The sequence below is a fragment of the Pelophylax lessonae genome (assembly GCF_965119305.1).
Source record: "Pelophylax lessonae genome assembly, chromosome: 11".
NCBI lineage: Eukaryota > Metazoa > Chordata > Amphibia > Anura > Ranidae > Pelophylax > Pelophylax lessonae.
Window position 1 is genome coordinate 78,989,256 of NC_138778.1, and position 19,777 is coordinate 79,009,032.

Here is a 19,777-nt window from a genome sequence, read left to right on the forward strand (position 1 = left end):
CCAATGTCGTTTTAGGGTCTATTACAGTCTCTTTACTATAGGGCCAGGTATCCTGTGGTTGCTTTAGGGGCAGTTAGAGACAGGCTGCAGTCACACAGAAATTGCTTTGTCAATGTCCACAAAAGTCATTTAAAATGCTCCAATGTTGTTTTAGGGTCTATTACAGTCTTTTTACTATAGGGTCAGGTATCCTGTGGTTGGTTTAGGTGCAGTTAGAGATCGGCTGCAGTCACAAAGAAATCGCTTTGTCAATGTCCACAAAAGTCATTTAAAATGCTCCAATGTCGTTTTAGGGTCTATTACAGTCTCTTTACTATAGGGCCAGGTATCCTGTGGTTGCTTTAGGGGCAGTTAGAGATCGGCTGCAGTCACACAGAAATCGCTTTGTCAATGTTCACAAAAGTCATTTAAAATGCTCCAATGTCCTTATAGGGTCTATTACAGTCTCTTTACTATAGGGCCAGGTATCCAGTGGTTGCTTTAGGGGCAGTTAGAGATCGGCTGCAGTCACACACAAATTGCTCTGTTAATGTCCACAAAAGTCATGTAAAGGGCTGAAAATGTTTTGGTATTGCTGTGCAGTGCACCAAAAAGGGTGGGGGGGGGGTAATCCACAGTATAATATACTTTGTAGAAATGTAGAAAGCATATTATAGTGGATTAGTACGATTATTGTGCACTGTGCAGCATTGTGACAGGTGTGGTGCTGAGACTGAGCGTTTCTGCAGCAACACTACACACAGTGACAAAAGCACTTAAAATGTATTATAACTGGTGTGATAGACCAATTGCCCCCCAATGCCACATATTGAAGTGGGGTGTTATCTGAGTAAACTTGTGTATATGTGTCATGCAACAATATTGCCTAGCTACACACAGTGACAACAGTTACTGGCCAATTATTTGTAGAACTGGTGTAATAAACCTGTGCCCCCCCTCCCCCAATGCCACATATTGAAGTGGGGTGTTATTTAAGAGTATACTTTTTTAGAGTGTATTTTAGTCCTGCAAAAATGTGGCCTCTTGCTGTGTAAACAGTGCTACACACAGTGACAACAGTTACTGGCCAATTATTTGTAGAACTGGTGTAATAAACCTGTGCCCCCCCCCCCAATGCCACATATTGAAGTGGGGTGTTATCTGAGTAAACTTGTGTATTTGTGTCATGCAACAATATTGCCTAGTTTTCTGAGTAAAGTCTGGTACACACAGCGCCAAACTCACTGGCCAATATTTTGAATAGGTGTGCTACACCAATGCTCCCCCCCAAAATGCCACATATTGAAGTGGGGTGTTATCTGAGTAAACTTTTTTAAGTGTATTTGTGTCATGCAACACTATTGCCTAGTTTGCTAAGTGAAGTCTGGTACACACAGCGCCTAACTTACTGGCCAATATTTTGAACTGGTGTGCTACACCAATGCTCCCCCCAATGCCACATATTAAAGTGGGGTGTTAGCTGAGTAAACTTTTTCAAGTGTATTTGTGTCATGCAACAATATTGCCTAGTTTGCTGAGTGAAGTCTGGTACACACAGCGCCTAACTCACTGCCCATTTTTTTGAACTGGTGTGCTACACCAATGCTCCCCCCAATGCCACATATTAAAGTGGGGTGTTATCTGAGTAAACTTTTTCAAGTGTATTTGTGTCATGCAACAGTATTGCCTAGTTTGCTGAGAGAAGTCTGGTACACACAGCGCCAAACTCACTGGCCAATTTTTTGAACTGGTGTGCTACACCAATGCTCCCCCCCAATGCCACATATTAAAGTGGGGTGTTATCTGAGTAAACTTTTTCAAGTGTATTTGTGTCATGCAACAGTATTGCCTAGTTTTCTGAGTGAAGTCTGGTACACAGCGCCTAACTCACTGGCCAATTTTTTGAACTGGTGTGCTACACCAATGCCCCCCCCCCCCCAATGCCACATATTAAAGTGGGGTGTTATCTGAGTAAACTTTTTCAAGTGTATTTGTGTCATGCAACAGTATTGCCTAGTTTGCTGAGTGAAGTCTAGTACACACAGCGCCAAACTCACTGGCCAATTTTTTGAACTGGTGTGCTACACCAATGCTCCCCCCCAATGCCACATATTGAAGTGGGGTGTTATTCAATCAATATTTTATCAAAATGTGGCCTCTCGCTGTGTAAACAGTGCTACACACAGTGACAACAGTTACTGGCCAATTATTTGTAGAACTGGTGTAATAAACCTGTTTCCCCCCCCCCCCCCATGCCACATATTGAATTGAGGTGTTATTTAACAGTATACTTTTCTAAGATTGTATTTTAGTCCTGCAAACATTTGGGCTCTTTTGCTGTGTTAACTCTGCTACACACAGTGACAACAGTTACTGGCCAATTATTTGTAGAACTGGCGGACTGACGGACATTGCAGAAATTGCATTGCAGAAGAGGTAGAAAGCAGACTACAAATGTATCAGGAGCGAGCCATCAACCATGTACAGTCACATCTGGCGCTCCCAGGACGCCGGCACATGGCTCCGTAGTGGCTTTTATTAATGTGTCTGTTGCTGACACCATTGTTGCCATCTACAGCCTTTGCAGTCAACGCATAAGTCACGGTAAGCCCAACACTCACCTAGGGACAACCGCCTTAAGAAGGCACCTGAAATCCCATCACCAAGCCCAGTGTGAGCAAAACTTGTGTATACTGTGAACGCCTACTGTACCTCTAGCCATCATATACTACATTCTTTACTGTCAGCTCAACCCATGTGAGCTCATGTTTGCGGCCTAAACAGCCCACCACCAACTTGTGTATACTGTGAACGCATACTGTACCTTTAGCCATCATATACTACGTTCTTTGCTGTCAGTTCAACCCATGTGAGCTCATGTTTGCGGCCTAAACAGCCCGCCACCAACTTGTGTATACAGGGAACGCTTACTGTACCTCTAGCAATCATATACTACATTCTTTGCTGTTAGTTCAACCGATGTGAGCTCATTTTTGCGTCCTAAACAGCCCGCCACCTACTTGTGTATACTGTGAATGCCTACTGTACCTCTAGCCATCATATACTACGTTCTTTGCTGTCAGTTCAACCCATGTGAGCTCATGTTTGCGGCCTAAACAGCCCGCCACCAACTTGTGTATACAGTGAACGCCTACTGTACCTCTAGCCATCATATACTACGTTCTTTGCTGTCAGTTCAACCCATGTGAGCTCATGTTTGCGGCCTAAACAGCCCGCCACCAACTTGTGTATACAGTGAACGCCTACTGTAGCTCTAGCCATCATATACTACGCTCTTTACTGTCAGTTCAACCCATGTGAGCTCATGTTTGCGGCCTAAACAGCCCGCCACCAACTTGTGTATACAATGAACGCCTACTGTACCTCTAGCCATCATATACTACGTTCTTTACTGTCAGTTCAACCCATGTGAGCTCATGTTTGCGGCCTAAACAGCCCGCCACCAACTTGTGTATACTGTGAACGCCTACTGTACCTCTAGCCATCATATACTACGTTCTTTGCTGTCAGTTCAAACCATGTGAGCTAATTTTTTGGAGCCTATCTGAGTATACTTTTACAAGTGTATTTGTGTCCTGCAACAATATTGCCTCTTTTGCTGAGTGAAGTCTGATACACACAGTGCCAATGCCAAACTCACTGGCCAATTTTTTGAGCAACTGGTGTGATAAACAAGTGGCACCCCAATACTACATATTGAAGTGGGGTGTTATCTGAGTATACTTTTACAAGTGTATTTGTGTCCTGCAACAATATTGCCTCTTTTGCTGAGTGAAGTCTGATACACACAGTGCCAAACTCACTGGCCAATTTTTTGAACAACTGGTGTGATAGACCAGTGGCCCCCCAATAGCACATATTGAAGTGGGGTGTTATTTAACAGTATACTTTTCTAAGATTGTATTTTAGTCCTGCAAAAAATTTGGCCTATTTTGCTGTGTTAACTGTGCTACACACATTGACAACAGATACTGGCCAATTATTTGTAGAACTGGTGTGATAAACCTGTGGCCCCCCAATACCGCCCCCCAATACCACAGATTGAAGCATGGTGTTATCTACACAGACACATGGTCTAGCAAACACGGGCAGGGAAGGTATATCACTTTTACTGCCCACTGGGTGAACCTTCTGACGGCCGTTAAGCATGCAACCCATGGCACCCGTGTAGATTTAGTTGTACCGCCATGGATTGCAAGCAGGCCTGCCTCTTCTCCTCCTCCATCCTCCCTCTCCTCCTCGGCTGACTCCTCCTCTTCCACTGCTACCGTCTCTTCTCCTGCGCCTCCCAAGATCCCCAGAACCTATTCCACATCCCTGGTGTTATCCGTGGATGGGGGGAGGAGAACGAGGACGACATTATCCTGGATGATGAACTGGAAGCAGGCCACTATACCGCTTCCAGTATAGTGGGGATGGGGGCCTACATGCTGCAGTGTTTTAAGAGGAATCCCCGTATAAAACGCATAGAGGCCAAGGACCATGTACTGGGTGGCAACGTACTTAGACCCCCGGTACAAACACAAAATGGCGGAAATGTTACCACAATCACAGAGGGCGGTCAGAATGCAGCACTTCCAGGCCTTGCTGCGGGAAATGCTGCATTCTGCTTTTCCGTGCGCTGGCAGAGGAATTTCCAGTCACAGAGAGACAGTTGCGGGTAGCAATCCAACAGTGCCTGCAAGAAGAGGGCAGTTGGAAGATGTCTTGGTCACTTCAGATATGAGATCCTTCTTTCAGCCGAACCATCGACAGCTGTACTCCCGATCCAGCATGAGGGAGCGCCTAGACCAACAGGTGTCCGACTACAGGTCGGGTTAAAGGCCGATGTGGATGCTCTGAGGAGTGATGAACCCCTGGACTACTGGGTGGGCCGGCTTGACCTCTGGCCAAAACTTGCACAATTTGCAATGGAAATGTTGGCTTGCCCCTCATCCAGTGTCCTGTCCAAAAGGACGTTCAGCGCAGCAGGGGGGATCGTAACCGATAAGCGCACTCGCCTAGCTCATGACAGTGTAGAATACCTCACATTTATAAAAATGAATGAGGCATGGATCTCTGAGGAATTCAACACATGTGACCAGTAGACCAGGTTTCATCGAAATTCCTCCACCCACAACAATTCCTAGTCCTTGGCTTTGCTACATACAGCGGCATAAAAGGCATTTCATGTCCATTGAATGGCAAATTTTTGGGGCCTTTCAGGGCCGACAATTATTTTTTCTGTGAATGCCTAATGTACCTCCAGCCACCAAATACTAAGTACTTTGCTGTCAGTTCAAACCATGTGAGCTAATTTTTGGAGCCTATACAGGCCGACACTTACGGTTCTGTGTACTGTGAACACCTACCATACCTCTAGCCATCAAAAACTATGTTTTTTGCTGTCAGTTCAAACCATGTGAGCTAATTTTTGGAGCCTATACAGGCCGACACTTACGGTTCTGTGTACTGTGAACGCCTACCGTACCTCTAGCCATCAAAAACTACGTTTTTTGCTGTCAGTTCAAACAATGTGAGCTAATTTTTGGAGCCTATACAGGCCGACACTTACGGTTCTGTGTACTGTGAACGCCTACCGTACCTCTAGCCATCAAAAACTACGTTTTTTGCTGTCAGTTCAAACCATGTGAGCTAATTTTTGGAGCCTATACAGGCCGACGCTTATGGTTCTGTGTACTGTGAACACCTACCCTACCTCTAGCCATCAAAAACTATGTTTTTTGCTGTCAGTTCAAGCCATGTGAGCTAATTTTTTGCAGCCTTAACAGGCCGACACTTACTTCTGTATACTGTGTGAATGCCTAATGTACCTTCAGCCACAGAATACTACGTACTTAGCTGTCAGGTAAACCCATGTGGGCTAATGTTTGGGGCCTGGAATTGGCGACACTTATTTCTGTATCCTGTGAATGCCTAATGTACCTTCAGCCACAGAATACTACATTCTTAGATGTCAGGTAAACCCATGTGGGCTATTTTTTGGTGCCTTTTACGGCCGACACTTACTTCTGTTAACTGTGAATGCCTAATGTACCTTCAGCCACAGAATACTATGTTCTAAGCTGTTAGGTAAATGCATGTGTGTTCATTTTTGGGGCCTGGAATGGCCGACACTTACTTCTTTATCCTGTGAATGCCTTTTTTTTTCAGACTGGAAATGAAAAACAATGGGTCTGTAAAGGTTCCGCCAAATTGTGGAATGGATGCGGACACATTTTACAGATGTGTGAATGGACCCTATATGTATTAGACAATGTATTTACCGGCTGCTGTCAGTTCTGGCTGATTTATGAAAAAAAAAAAAAATTTCTTTAAAAAAAAAAAAAAAAATTTAGGGCAACTTTTTCAATTGCAATACTTCTGTTATGACATTGTTCATGTGCTGGGACTATTTGTGCACAGCTAGTACGTCTTTTGTGGCTGCAAATATGACCTAAAGGTTTTTAAAGTTCGCCTCCCATTAAAGTCAATGGGGCCCGCCGCGAACTCGCGGTTCGCAGACTTTTGAGAAAATTTGCGGCTGGCGTTCGCGAACCGCCTTGGCCGATGTTTGTCCATCACTAATCTGGAATATGCAGTTCAATTTTGGGCACCAGTTCTTAAAAAGGATATTCGGGAACTGGAGAAAGTGCAGAGAAGGGCAACCAAACTGATAAGAGGCATGGAGGACCTCAGCTATGAGAAAAGATTAGAGGAACTGAATTTATTCTCTCTTGAGAAGAGGAGATTAAGGGGGGATATGATCAACATGTATAAATACATAAGGGGTCCATATAGTGAACTTGGTGTTGAGTTGTTAACTTTAAGGTCAACACAAGAGGACAAGAGGCACTCTTTACGCCTAGAGGAAAATAGATTTTGTCTCCAAATATGGAAAGGTTTCTTCACCGTAAGAGCTGTGAAAATGTGGAATAGACTCCCTACAGAGGTGGTTCTGGCTAGCTCACTAGATTGCTTTAAAAAAGGCCTGGATTCTTTCCTAGGTGTACATAATATAAATGGGTACTAACATTTTTTTTAGGTAAAGTTGATCCAGGGAATATCCGATTGCCTTTCGGGGGATCAGGAAGGAAGTTTTTTCCCCTGCTGTAGCAAATTGGATCATACTTTGCTGGGGTTTACTTTCGCCTTCCTCTGGATCAACAGCGGGTATAGGATTGTGTATATGGGAATGTATGGTTGGGTTTTCAATACTGTTTTTTTTTTTTTTTTTAACCGGATGGACTTGTGTCTTTTTTCAACCTGACTAACTATGTACAAGAGATGTCAGAGGCTGTGCGGACATGTACAGGAGATGTCAGAGGCTGTGCGGACATGTACAGGAGATGTCAGAGGCTGTGCGGACATGTACAGGAGATGTCAAAGGCTTTGCAGACATGTACAGGAGATGTCAGAGGTTTCAGACATGGTACAGGAGATGTCAGAGGCTGTGCAGACATGGTACAGGAGATGTCAAAGGTTGCAAACATGGTACAGGAGATGTCAGAGGATGTGTGGACATGGTACAGGAGATGTCAAAGGTTGCAAACATGTACAGGAGATTTCAGAAGCTGTGCAGACATGGTAAAAGGAGATGTCAGAGGTTGTGGACATGGTACAGGACATGTCAGAGGTTGCAGACATGGTACAGGAGATATCAGAGGTTCAAGACATGGAACAGGAGATATCAGAGGTTCAAGACATGGAACAGGAGATGTCAGAGGTTGCAGACATGGTACAGGAGATGTCAGAGGTTGAAGACATGGTACAGAAGATGTCAGAGGCTGTGCAGACGTGGTACAGCGGATGTTAGAGGCTGTGCAGAGATGTAGAGGAGATGTCAGAGGCTGTGCAGACATGTACAGATGTCAGAGGCTGCAGAGGAGTCCGGTCTTACCCGTCCCTGGTGTAGAGAGGCGCGCTCCATTGGCCAGTCCAAGATCAGTGCCTTCCTATAAAAATTACACAACCCAGCGCCATTACGTCACTGCGCATGCGCCCACCTACCTGAAAATGGGCGAGCGTGTACTGGCTTTCCCAAGCCCGGACGTATGCTCAGTGGACATATCGGCCCCGGCCCGGCTGCAGCCATATACTGTATGGGTGCCGCCATGGCTGGTGGAAAGATTTTTGACACCCTAGACAAAACCTCATCCATGATCAGATTCCCGCTTTTCCCTGCTGCCCTGGCTCCCCTGTATGCGTCCCCCTTCCTCGCAGCGCTGCTGGCTTCATCTTCTCTCCCTACCACCAGTTTTCAGTTGCTATGGGGGGGGGGGGGACTACAGTGGATCTATTCTAGTAAACCACTGTTGATGACCTCTTTCCCCCTGCTCCTCTTTGTGCCCCTCCAGCAGTGCTGACGGCTTCTTCTCCTTTTTCTGCTGCCGGCTGCTGCTCAGGTCAGGTAGGCTATACAGGGCCACATAATTTCTAACAGCAGCCCTAGCTGTGGTGGTGTGGAGGGTGGTATCAGTGGCAGTGCTGGGTGGTGGAATAGGTGGCAGTGGATATGGTGAGGGGGGTGGGATCATTGGCAGCGGTAGTGGTGAGGAGGGTGGAATCAGTGGTGATAGGATCAGCGGCAGCTGTGGTGGTGAGGGAGGTGGAATCAGTGGCAGTGGTGGCAGTGAGGGGGGTGGAATCAGTGGCAGCGGTGGTGGTATCAGTGGCAGCGGTGGTGAGGGGGGTGGGATCAGTGGCAGCGGTGAGGGGGATGGCATCAGTGGCAGTGGTGCTGAGGGGGGTGGGGTCAGTGGCAGTGCTGGTGGTGAGGGGGTGGGATCAGTGGCAGTGGTGGTGAGGGGGGTGGGATCAGTGGCAGCTGTGGTGGTGGTGAGAGGGGTGGGATCAGTGGCAGTGGTGGTGGTAAGGGGGTGGGATCAGTGGCAGCGGTGGTGGTAAGGGGGTGGGATCAGTGGCAGCAGTGGTGGTGGCGAGGGGAGGTGGGATCAGTGGCAGCAGTGGTGGTGATGAGGGGGTGGGATCAGTGGCAGCGGTGGTGGCGAGGGGGGTGGAATCAGTGGCAGTGGTGGTGGTGAGGGGGTGGGATCAGTGGCAGCAGTGATGGTGGTGAGGGGGGTTGGATCAGTGGCAGCTATAGTGGTGAGGGGGGAATCAGTGGCAGTGGTGATGGGGGGGGCCATCCTCCCCCATCACCACTGCTGCCTCTTACTGTGGGGGTGGCGGGATCATCAAGAGGCAATGGTGGTGGAGGATGGGATCAATTGCACTGCTAATTACTTACTTTGTCAGTTGATTCCCCCTCAGCCTCAGTGCCTCTTCCCACATGCCTGCAGGGATGCTTCTTCTGACGTGGAGGGTCTCCCAGCAGAGAGCAGAGCTCCTCCCCCTTCACTGTATCTGCTTCCGCTTTCTGCTTTCCGCCTCCAGCTTCTCTCTCTGCAGCTATGGGTGGAGAGAATGGGTGGGGCGGTCTGCGGTGACACTGCTCAGCCTCCCCTTTGCAGTGAGCGGACAACGGTGCCCCCCCCCCCCAATCACACAGTGGCAGGAACTTGCAGGCGGGGACTGAGTGCCGCTGCCCTCAAAGCGGCCTCAGGGCAGTCGGCCTTGCCGGCCTACCGGGAAATTTCCCAGTATCCCGGTAGGCCAGTCCGGCCCTGGCTGCAAGGAAGTTCTGGCTAGCTGGGACACTCTACCAGCTCATACAATAAGAACAATCTAATCTAGTTTATTAAAAAAGGATTTATGTTTGGTATTGGAGTGTTCAAGCATAGGAATTTTGGCAGTAAAATAATTTTAATTAGATTTCATGATTCCCACTGGGGGCAAGGTAAGAGATTTCCACGAGACGCACCTGCGCATGAATCGTTTAAAGTATATCTAAATGCAAAACTTTTTTTTTTTTTTTTTTTTTTTTTAGTTTTGGATGGAGTAGAGAAGGATTAGAACCTGTCAGGTTTTTTTCTGCTGTCTAGGCCCCCGTTAGGAAGATTCACCCTCTCTATCTGCCCTTTGTGCCGTTATTATCAAAAGTAAAAGAAAATCCCAAATTTTGGGTTGTTCCTGAAAGGTAATATAGGAGAAATCTTCCTACGGAGGCACACATTCTGATAACCTGGGGGCCCCATGGGATTCCTTGAAATTAGAAGGGATTTCCTTTCACTTCCTGTATTGGCTTTGGGACAGGAAGTGAAGGAAAATCTCCCTAAAGGAACACAGATGGCAAAAAAAAGATCTTACAGGGATTACAACGCTCTTTTACTCTATCCAAAATTTAAAAAAAGTTTGCTTATAGCTCTAAATTAAGTAGGGGTTGGAAATTGTGTGCAACGTAGGTATCAGGGCTCCCAACCCTTACCCCCAAATAAGTGAGTTTATCAACCCCCTGAAGTGGTGTATTTTTCATTACTCTGGGACATGCGGGCTGGAGCGGAAATAGGAAGGATTTATCCAAAATTTACTGTATCTTAATCTCAGAAAAGGATCCAAATTAGTCAATTGTTCAATGGCAACAAGGTAGACGTGTCTTGAAGATAAAGTGGAGTGTCATCAAAGAGCTTCCCCTCTAGTGGACAAACCATAATACCTTCCATCGTGGGATCTTCCCTAATGAGTATTACCAAGGGCCAAGATATATCCCTATAGGCCGGTCAGGCTAACATCATTAGTCTGCAAGATTTTGGAGGGGATGTTAAGAGATTACTTACAATACTTCAGTAATGAAAACTGTATTATTAGTAGTAATCAGCATGGATTCCTGAAAAACCGTTCTTGCCAGACTAATCTATTAACCTTCTACGATGAAGTGAGTTGCCACCTAGATAAAGGGAAGCCTGTGGATGTGGTGTATCTGGACTTTGCAAAGGCATTTGACACAGTTCCTCACAAACGCTTACTGTACAAACTAGGGTAAGTAGGTATGGACCATAGGGTGAGTACCTGGATAGAGAACTGGCTCCAGGGGAGAGTACAGAGGGTGGTGATAAATGGGGAGTACTCAGATTGGGCGGGTGTGGAAAGTGGGGTCCCCCCAAGGTTCTGTCCTGGGACCAATCTTGTTTAATTTATTCCTAAAACGACCTAGAGGAGGGGAGGGAATATCTAGCACAATCTCTGTATTTGCCAATGATACTAAACTAAGCATGCCAATATCTTCGAAGTAGGATGTGGAAACCTTACAAGCAGACCTGAACAAAATAATGGGGTGGGCAACTACATGGCAGATGAGGTTTAATGTTGAAAAATGTAAAGTAATGCACTTGGGCATCAGAAAAACGAAAGCAAGCTACTCGCTAGGAGGGAACATCTGGGTGAATCTAAGATGGAAAAGGACCTGGGGGTCCTGGTGGACAACAGACTTGGCAGGGGATTCACTCCAGAAATAAAGAGATTATTCTCCCACTCTACAAGTCCCTGGTCCGGCCACATCTGGAGTATGCCGTCCAATTCTGGGCACCGGTCCTAGGAAAGGATGTGCTGGAACTGGAGAGAGTCCAGAGAAGGGCAACAAAAATAATTAGGGGAATGGAGGACATCAGCTATGAGGAAAGACTCCGGGCTCTGGGCTTATTCTGTCTGGAGAAGAGACGCTTGAGGGGGGATATGATATCAATGTACAAATCCTGTACTGGTGAGGACCCTAGCATAAGGAACAAACTTTTCAGAGAACGGGAATACAATAAGACACGGGGCCACTCACTAAGACTAGAGGAAAAACGGTTTAACCTAAAAATACGTAAGGGGTTCTTTACTGTCAGAGCAATAAGGATGTGGAATTCTCTTCCACAAGCAGTAGTATCAGCAGGGAGCATCGATAGCTTAAAAAGACTATTAGATGGGCACCTTAGAGACCACAACATACAGGGGTATACAATGTACATTTAACATCAAATCACACACACATCATAGGTTGAACTGGATGGACTGATGTCTTTTTTCAGCCTCACAAACTATGTATCTATGTAGGGTTTTAATGCCAACACAGAAAAACTTGGGGAGAGGTGCCAGCCCTGTCTTGTTACCCTGTGTAAAGGGAACAGATCAGATAGGTTACTATTGGTGTGCTTGCGAGCCTTAGGTTTAAAATACATCTTTTGTCTAGTCAGGAGATCCATTTTGAATTGAATTTTGGTAGACCCACACCCCTGAATCAAAAGACTTTTGAGCACCCAGGATGGTCCACAGCAGCCACAGCCAGGTGGGTAAACAGCCTACAGATACTGATGATGTTAGTGCCTCTACCTGCCATGAACCCAGACTGCTCTGCATGGACCAATGAAGTAATAACAAAATTCAAGCTCAGATATAGTTTCGTTTCACCTAAAGAGGAAGTAAACTCTTCCTTTTTTTTTTTTTTTTTTTTTTTAGTTGTTTCCTTCACTGCAAAGTAAATGCATAATGTGCTAGTATGCATCGGCTGCATGAAATGTAAACATCTCCTAAATGGTGCAAGTTTAGGAGATATTTACAGTACCTATAGGTTTACCTATAGATAAAAGTTCTAAGAGTGGGCTTACAACCACTTTAAATATAACAAATGCAAGGATGTGGAGGTTGGTTTCAAGCTTAAAAAGAAGGCAATTTAGGAGTGAAGGGGGGGGGGGGGGGTAGAGGAATTTGGTTTCCAAGGAGGGACAGTTGGGGGCTATGTTATTATGTTGCACATATAAGGAGTTATGTGAAGCAGAGGATTTTTACAAGATGCCACATCTGGTAATCATGATCCATTTAACTTTGTGGAACAAACACTGACAGTTTTAAAAAAAAACTTGATTTTCAGAGCACACTTTAACCGGTTGCCGACCGCCGCACGACTATATACTGCGGCGGTCAGCCCCGGCCAGGCAGAGTGACGTATCGGTACGTCACTCGCCTGTCACTGACTTGCGAGCGTATCGCGGGCGGGCGCGCGCCCGCCGAGGCGCGCGCCCGCCGCGGCTCGTTCACAGACAAGTCAGTGCGTGTGACCGGCGGATTCGATGTCCGCCAGTCACACTGCGATCGCTCCTGTGAAGGGAGAAAGACAGAGCGGCTTGTGTAAACAAGCTGCCTGTCAGTTCTCCCTGTGTAAAAGTGAAGATCTGTCCGTTCTACTATGTAGAACGGTTGATCTTTGCTTTTACACCAATAGGAATGTCCCTACACAGTTAGAATCACGCCCCTAGGACACACTTAACCCCTCCCTGTCCAATAAAGTTAACCCCTTCCCTGCCAGTGTCATTTTTGCAGTAACAGTGCATATGTATAGCACTGATTACTGCAGTAATGTCACTGGTACCCCCAAAAGTGTCAAAAATGTCAGTCAAGGGTCCGATCTGTCCGCCGCAATGTCGCAGTACCGAAAAAAAAAATCGCAGATCGCCGCCATTACGCATTAAAAAAAAAAACACCAAAAATGACAAAAATCTTTCCCTTTGTTAGTAAATGCGATAACTTTTGCGCAAACCAATCAAAATACGCTTTTTGCGATTTTTTTTTACCAAACATAGGTAGCATAAAACAAATTGGCCGAAAAATGTTAAAAAATTTAGATTTTTACTTTTTTTTTTGGGGAATTTCATATAAAAAAATGTGAAAAATATTGTTATTTTTGCAAAATTTACACTCTTTTTTTGTTTATAGCGCGTGTTTAAAAAATCGCACAGGTGATCAAATACCACCAAAAGAAAGCTCTGTTTGTGGGAAAAAAAGGACGTCAAATTCGTTTAGGTACAGCGTCGCATGACCGCGCAATTGTCAGTTAAAGTCATGCAGTAAAAAATCGCAAAAAAACCCCTGGTCCTTTAGCAGCCAAATCCTCCGGGGCTTAAGTGGTTAAATTCCACTCCCTTCCTCCAATTCGGATTACACAAGTCTACTAAACAATCTCACATGGGAAAGCTCTGCCTACCTCCAGCACTGTGCAACCTGCAAAACTTTTCCAACTACTGCACCCACAGCTATGAGGAAGGAGGGGCAGCAGCAAACCCTGGAAGCTATTACACAGACCCAATGACGTAACGAAGCAGCACACCAATCACACATTCTCTTATATCAGAGGCTCTGTGGTCTGCTCATATGATTGCTCCCTTCATAATAACTTTGTTTGTATGAGTTCTCAGTCATCTCACGATCATCTTCAGCGGCTGCTGGAATTAGCTGTCAGTCTGTGTGGATCACACACTCTGTATGAACTCTATTGAATGTATTGAGTTTCAGGACTCATGATTCAGACTGTAAGGAAGAACTGCCTCCTATAAGAAACTAACACAATGAATGTGGTGGTAATGATGATTGTGATGGTCTCCTGTCTTCGAGAATCACTATCAGGACGGGCGTTCCAGACATTGTCTCACCTAAAGCCCCATTCCAGTGACACGACACAGACCTCTGCTGTACAAGATCTCCTACGCCGTCTGATCGGGGACCGTGCTGACGATTTTGTGGTCAATGTGGACAGCTCTTTGGCCAGCATCGATGGCCCGGACACTTATCGGCTGAGTTCAGTGGCTGGAGGAAAAGTATCAGTGGTGGGCAGTAGTGGAATTGCGGCTGCCGCAGGATGCTACAGCTATCTGAAATCTTATTGTGGCTGCCATATCTCCTGGTCAGGGGTTCAGCTGAGAGTGCCCTCCCCTCTGCCCATAGTGCCATCGCCCATCACGGTGACAACTCCAAACAGGTGACCGCTTTTGTATTTATTTAGAGTGAAAGAGGATAAATATGAGAATCCACAAGCAGAATTTTGACAAATCAGTTTACAATTTCACAAAAATGTTAGTTTGTAGATTCTTGGAGCTGTAGATAAACCTGTATTGTAACTGCCTAAGTCACCCTGAGGATCTTCTCTCAAAGTGGTAGTAAAATGTGTTTTTTTTTTTTTTAAATTTAGTCTGCAAGGTAAGTTATAATGCGCCAGTACATTATCTGAAACTTTCCTTTAAAAGGAAGCCCTCCAGTAACACGCTGTCATCGCTGACAGGGCTTCCGTCTTCACCCGGTCTTCCTTCTGGGTTTGCGTCCTCCGACCTGGAGCCCCTGTTCTGAAAAAAGTTCCAGCTTGCCGAGATCTCCGTACCCAGGTCACTTCTGGTTGGAGATCTCAGCAGGTTGCCGCTACTGCGCATGCGCGAAAGACAATGCCGTGTGCAGAGAACTCCAACGCAGTGCATGAGAGTTGGAGTTCTCGGCAGCACAATTCAATGCTACTGTGCATGTGCCCAGCGGGTCCACAGTGCCTGAGAGTTGGAGCTTTTGGCAAATAAAAACCCATGCACAGTGCTATCCTCCACAGTACTTTAGCAATTGTGAGCGTCCCTATGCACTGTTTGAATGGGCAGAGACACAGACAGGAGTTAGCTGAACTAAGCCTGAAAGGAAATGCTGGGATTTATAGTTCCTCTCCATAAAAAAAAGTCACAGGAGTTAGCATAGCTGAGCCTGAAAGGACATGCTGGAATTTATAGTTCTTCTCAAAAAAAAAAACACAATTGTGAACAGCGCAGAGACACAAGCTGGGTGACAGCAGGGGACACAGGCTGTATGATAAGGGACACACTGATGTTGCACAAATGAGCATTGATGAGGCAGAGGTGGGCATGGATGAGGCAGGGGTGGTGCCGATCAGTGTGAACAGTGTGCGAGGAGAGAGCTGAACTGGACATGCAGCGGTTTGTTAACAAATGATCGCTTTGTCATTCGATGAAGCGATCACATGGTAAAGGGCCCTGTTGTTGGCCCTTTACCACAATCTGCAGGAAGCACGTTTCTGGGAAATCGTCCCTGTACGCCCTCCCAGAATAAGCTGACTGCGCTGTAGCCGTCATTGGGCTATGCCCCAGTCGGCAAGTAGTTAATCTCCATAGTTTTAGCTATCCGACAGTCCCCGAGAAGTAGGGCTTTGCATTACCTATGTTCCGTAGTATTTGGCCAAAGACTATCTCCATACCAGTCCCTGTAAAAATTAGGCACTGCCCCCAAAAAATTTGTGTGGCTACTGGAGGTCCTCTAGTATAAGTTTGCTAAGTGTGGTGCCCTGAATCCCTGTAGTTTGGGCCCTACATTTATAGTAGCTTGGCCTGTTATGTTAATCTATGGCAGTGGCCTCTCAAATTCCCAACCGCGACCGAGCCATAGATTAACATAGCGGGCCAATCTACCATAAATTTAGGGCCCTGTGGTACCCGAAATCATGGGGGTTACTGGCACCAAACTTGGCATAGGGATACTAGATGATCCCCAGGGGCCATACACATTTTTTTGTGGGCAGTGCCTAATTTTCACAAGGACTGGCATGGGGGTCGAATTTTGCACAAATACTGTGGAACATAGGTACTAGGTACCATTGGTTAGCTAAGAATATGGAGATTAATATGGTACCCAGCAGTCCCCGCTCCATGGTACTGTCCGAGGGCCAAACACTCCCAAGGTGCCCCTGAAAAAGTTGACCAGAAAATTTCAGGCCAGCTACTCCCAACATTTTAAGAGTGGTTAAGGAAGATCTCCCCTACCTCTGTGCCAAATATGGGTCCCTGGACTTGTTTGGTGCCCCAGCTGGGGCCCTGCAACTGTGCCCTTTCAAAGATTGCCATACAGCACCAAGCTGACTTAAATTATGGGCCTTGTGATACCGGAACCCTGACGGCTAAGGGCCTCAAACTTGGCTCAGAGATACTATAGCAGTGATGGCACCCAGATGTTTTGGAACTACACTTCCATGATGCTCATGCATTCTGCAGTGTAGTTGAGCATCATGGAAAATGTAATTCCAAAATGTCTGGGGTGCCAAGGTTCGCCATCACTGTACTATAGGATACCCAGGGGCCACATGCATTTTTCAGGCCCGGTGCTTAATTGTTAACATGCATAGGGGTAGATTTGGCTAACCACTATGGAATACAGAAACTGCAGAGCCCCACTCTGCAGGTACTGTTGAATAGCTAAGAGTCCAGAGATTTCTGCTGTACGGGCCGAGGGCCACAAACTCGCAAGTGGCCCTGGAAATAGTTGACCAGGAAATTTTGGGCTAGCGAATCCAAATTGTTTGGTAAAGGAAGACCTCCCCTACCTCTGTGGCAAATATGACCCCCCCCCCCCCCCCCAGACTCATTTGGGGCCCTAGCTGCAGTCCCTCAAATGTCCAGACTACGTCCGTGCCAAAGTTTAACATAGCGGGTCAAGCTACTATAAATTTAGGGCACTGCGGTACCCAAACCACGGGAGTTAAGGGCACCATAACTGGCAGACTAATAGTAGAGGGCTTCTAGGAGCCACGCACATTTTTTTGTGGCCAATGCTTAATTATTAAATGGGCTGCCATGGGGACTGACTTTGGCCAAATACTGCGGAACAGAGGAAATCCAAAGCCCCACTTCATGGATAGCTAAGACTATGTGGATTATTATGGTACCCAGCAATACCCGCTTTGTAGTATTGACTGGCAGCCATATGCTACTAAGTGACCCCATAAAAATTTGACAAAGACATTTTGGGCTAATGACCCCAACATTTTTGGGATGGTAATGTTAAATTTCCCCTACCTCCGTGCCAAATTTGGAAACCCCAGACATGTTTGGGGCCCGGGCTGTGGCCCTGCAACTGTGCCCACTCCAAGCTTGCCATACTGCACCAAGCGGACCTAACCCCAGGGGCACCAAATTTGGCACAGGGATACTAGAGGCCCCTAGAGGTAGACCTTCCCTATCTCTGTGCCATATTTGGGACCCTATACTAATTCAGGGCCCGAACTTTGGCCTCTCAAAGTTCGCTTTCCGTGACTGCACCTATAGTAACATGACAGGCCCCCCACTCCTCTAACTGCTCATTCTGCCCCCCCACTGACAGATACCCCATCTTCATGCTACAGCCGCTGTGAAATCCCCAGGGATAAGCACTGACCATTTGGCATGCAAGGGGTGTGTCTCCGCCCTCATTCAGCCCCTGTCCCCCACCGTCATTCAACCCGTGCCGCTGCGCTTTTTTTTTTTTTTTTTTTTGAGGGGAACTATAAATCCCAGCATGTTTTCAGGCTCAGCTACATACTGTCTGTGTCTTTGCACTGTTCACAACTGTGTTTTTTTTTTTTGAGAGGAACTATAAATTCCAGCATGTACTTTAACCACTTTACCACCGGAGGATTTTGCTGTCTTACGTCCAGGCCACTTTTTGCGATTTGGCACTGTGCGACTTTAACTGACAGTTGCGCGGTCATGCAATGCTGTACCCAAACGAAATTTACGTCCTTTTTTCCCCACAAACAGAGCTTTCTTTTGGTGGTATTTGATCACCTGTGTGATTTTCATTTTTTGCGATATTAATTAAAAATGCGACAATTTTGAAAAAATAACAATATTTTTCTACTTTGACAGTTAAATATCCAATATATTACATTTTTGTCATATATTTAGGCCAAAATGTATTTAGCTACATGTCTTTGACAAAAAAATTCTCAATAAGCGTATTTTTAACCACTTTATGACCGGAAGGTTTTACCCCATTCCTGACCAGGCCATATTTTGTGATTTGGCACTGCGTTACATTAACGGACAATTGCGCGGTCGAGCAACGCTGTACCCAAATTAAATTTATGTTCTTTTTTCCCCACAAATAGAGCTTTCTTTTGGTGGTATTTGATCACCTGTGCGATTTTTACTTTTTGCGCTATAAACAAAAAAAGAGCGACAATTTTGAAAAAAAAAACATTTTTCACATTTTTTTTTTATATGAAATTCCCCCACAAAAAAAAATGTAAAAATCAAAATTTTAGGGCCAATTTGTTTTCTGCTACATATTTTTGGTAAAAAAAATTGCAATAAGCGTATTTTGATTGGTTTGCGCAAAAGTTGTTGCGTTTACTAACTAAGGAAAAGAATTCTGTCATTTTTGCTGTACATATGCACTGTTACTGTAAAAATTACACTGGCAGGGAAGGGGTTAATTTTTATTGGAGAGGGAGGGGTTAATGTATGCCTGGTGCTTACTAACGTGTGTGGGGGGAGGGGACTGTGTGACACAGGGACAGATCGCAGGTTCAGCTATGCTGAACCCTGCAATCTGTCCCTGCCTGTCACTTAGGAGATCCGCCCGCTTTGTTTACACAAGCGGGTGGGTTCCCACAGTAGATCCCCAACGATCTTCCCCTGGCCCGACTCCCGCTGTAACTGAATACAGCGGGAGCGGGCCTCCGGGCGCGCGCGCGCGGCGCCGAGAGAGTGGAATGTCTGGTGACGTAGGTCTACGTCGCCAGACGATAACGAGCCACTTTGCCGCAGTACAGTCAACGTGACTGGTCGGCAAGTGGTTAAGGCTCAGCTATGCTAACTCTTGTGACATTTTTATTTTTTTTAATGGAGAGGAACTATAAATCCCAGCATTCCCTTTCAGGCTTAGCTTAGCTAACTTCTGCCTGTGTCTCTGCCCATTCAAACAGCACATAGGGACGCTCACAATTGTACAAGTACTGTGGGGAATAGCACTGTGCACAGGTTTTTATTTGCCAAAAGCTCCAACTCTCAGGCACTGTGGACCTGCGGGTGCATGTGCAGGAGCATTGAATTGTGCTGCCGAGAACTCCAACTCTCAGGCACTGCATTGGAGTTCTCTGTGCACGGCCTTGTCTTTTGCGCCGAGATCTCCGACCGGAAGTGACATGGGTTGGAGATCTTGGCAAGTTGGAACTTTCGGCAGAACACTGCTACTCATGTACCAGCACTCTGAAGGAACGGCATGGCATCACTTGCCCATTCACAAGTAAATCTCTCCTTAATGGTGCACGTTATAGGCCTAGCTATAGGTAAATAATAACCGTGTCTGCATTGCAGGCATTTGTCCCTGGGCACATACTGCTCTAAAC

General features: G+C 46.1%; 1 protein-coding gene across 1 annotated transcript in view; it reads left to right on the forward strand.

The window, feature by feature from the left end:
* The first annotated feature begins 14,083 nt into the window (after positions 1–14,083).
* The window catches only part of NAGLU (N-acetyl-alpha-glucosaminidase), a 369,580-nt gene continuing 363,886 nt past the window's right edge, over positions 14,084–19,777 (forward strand). The window contains exon 1 of the mRNA XM_082271761.1: positions 14,084–14,608. Within this exon, the coding sequence (XP_082127887.1) occupies positions 14,199–14,608 (410 nt within the window). The 5' untranslated portion in view covers positions 14,084–14,198. The remainder of the gene's footprint in view (positions 14,609–19,777) is intronic.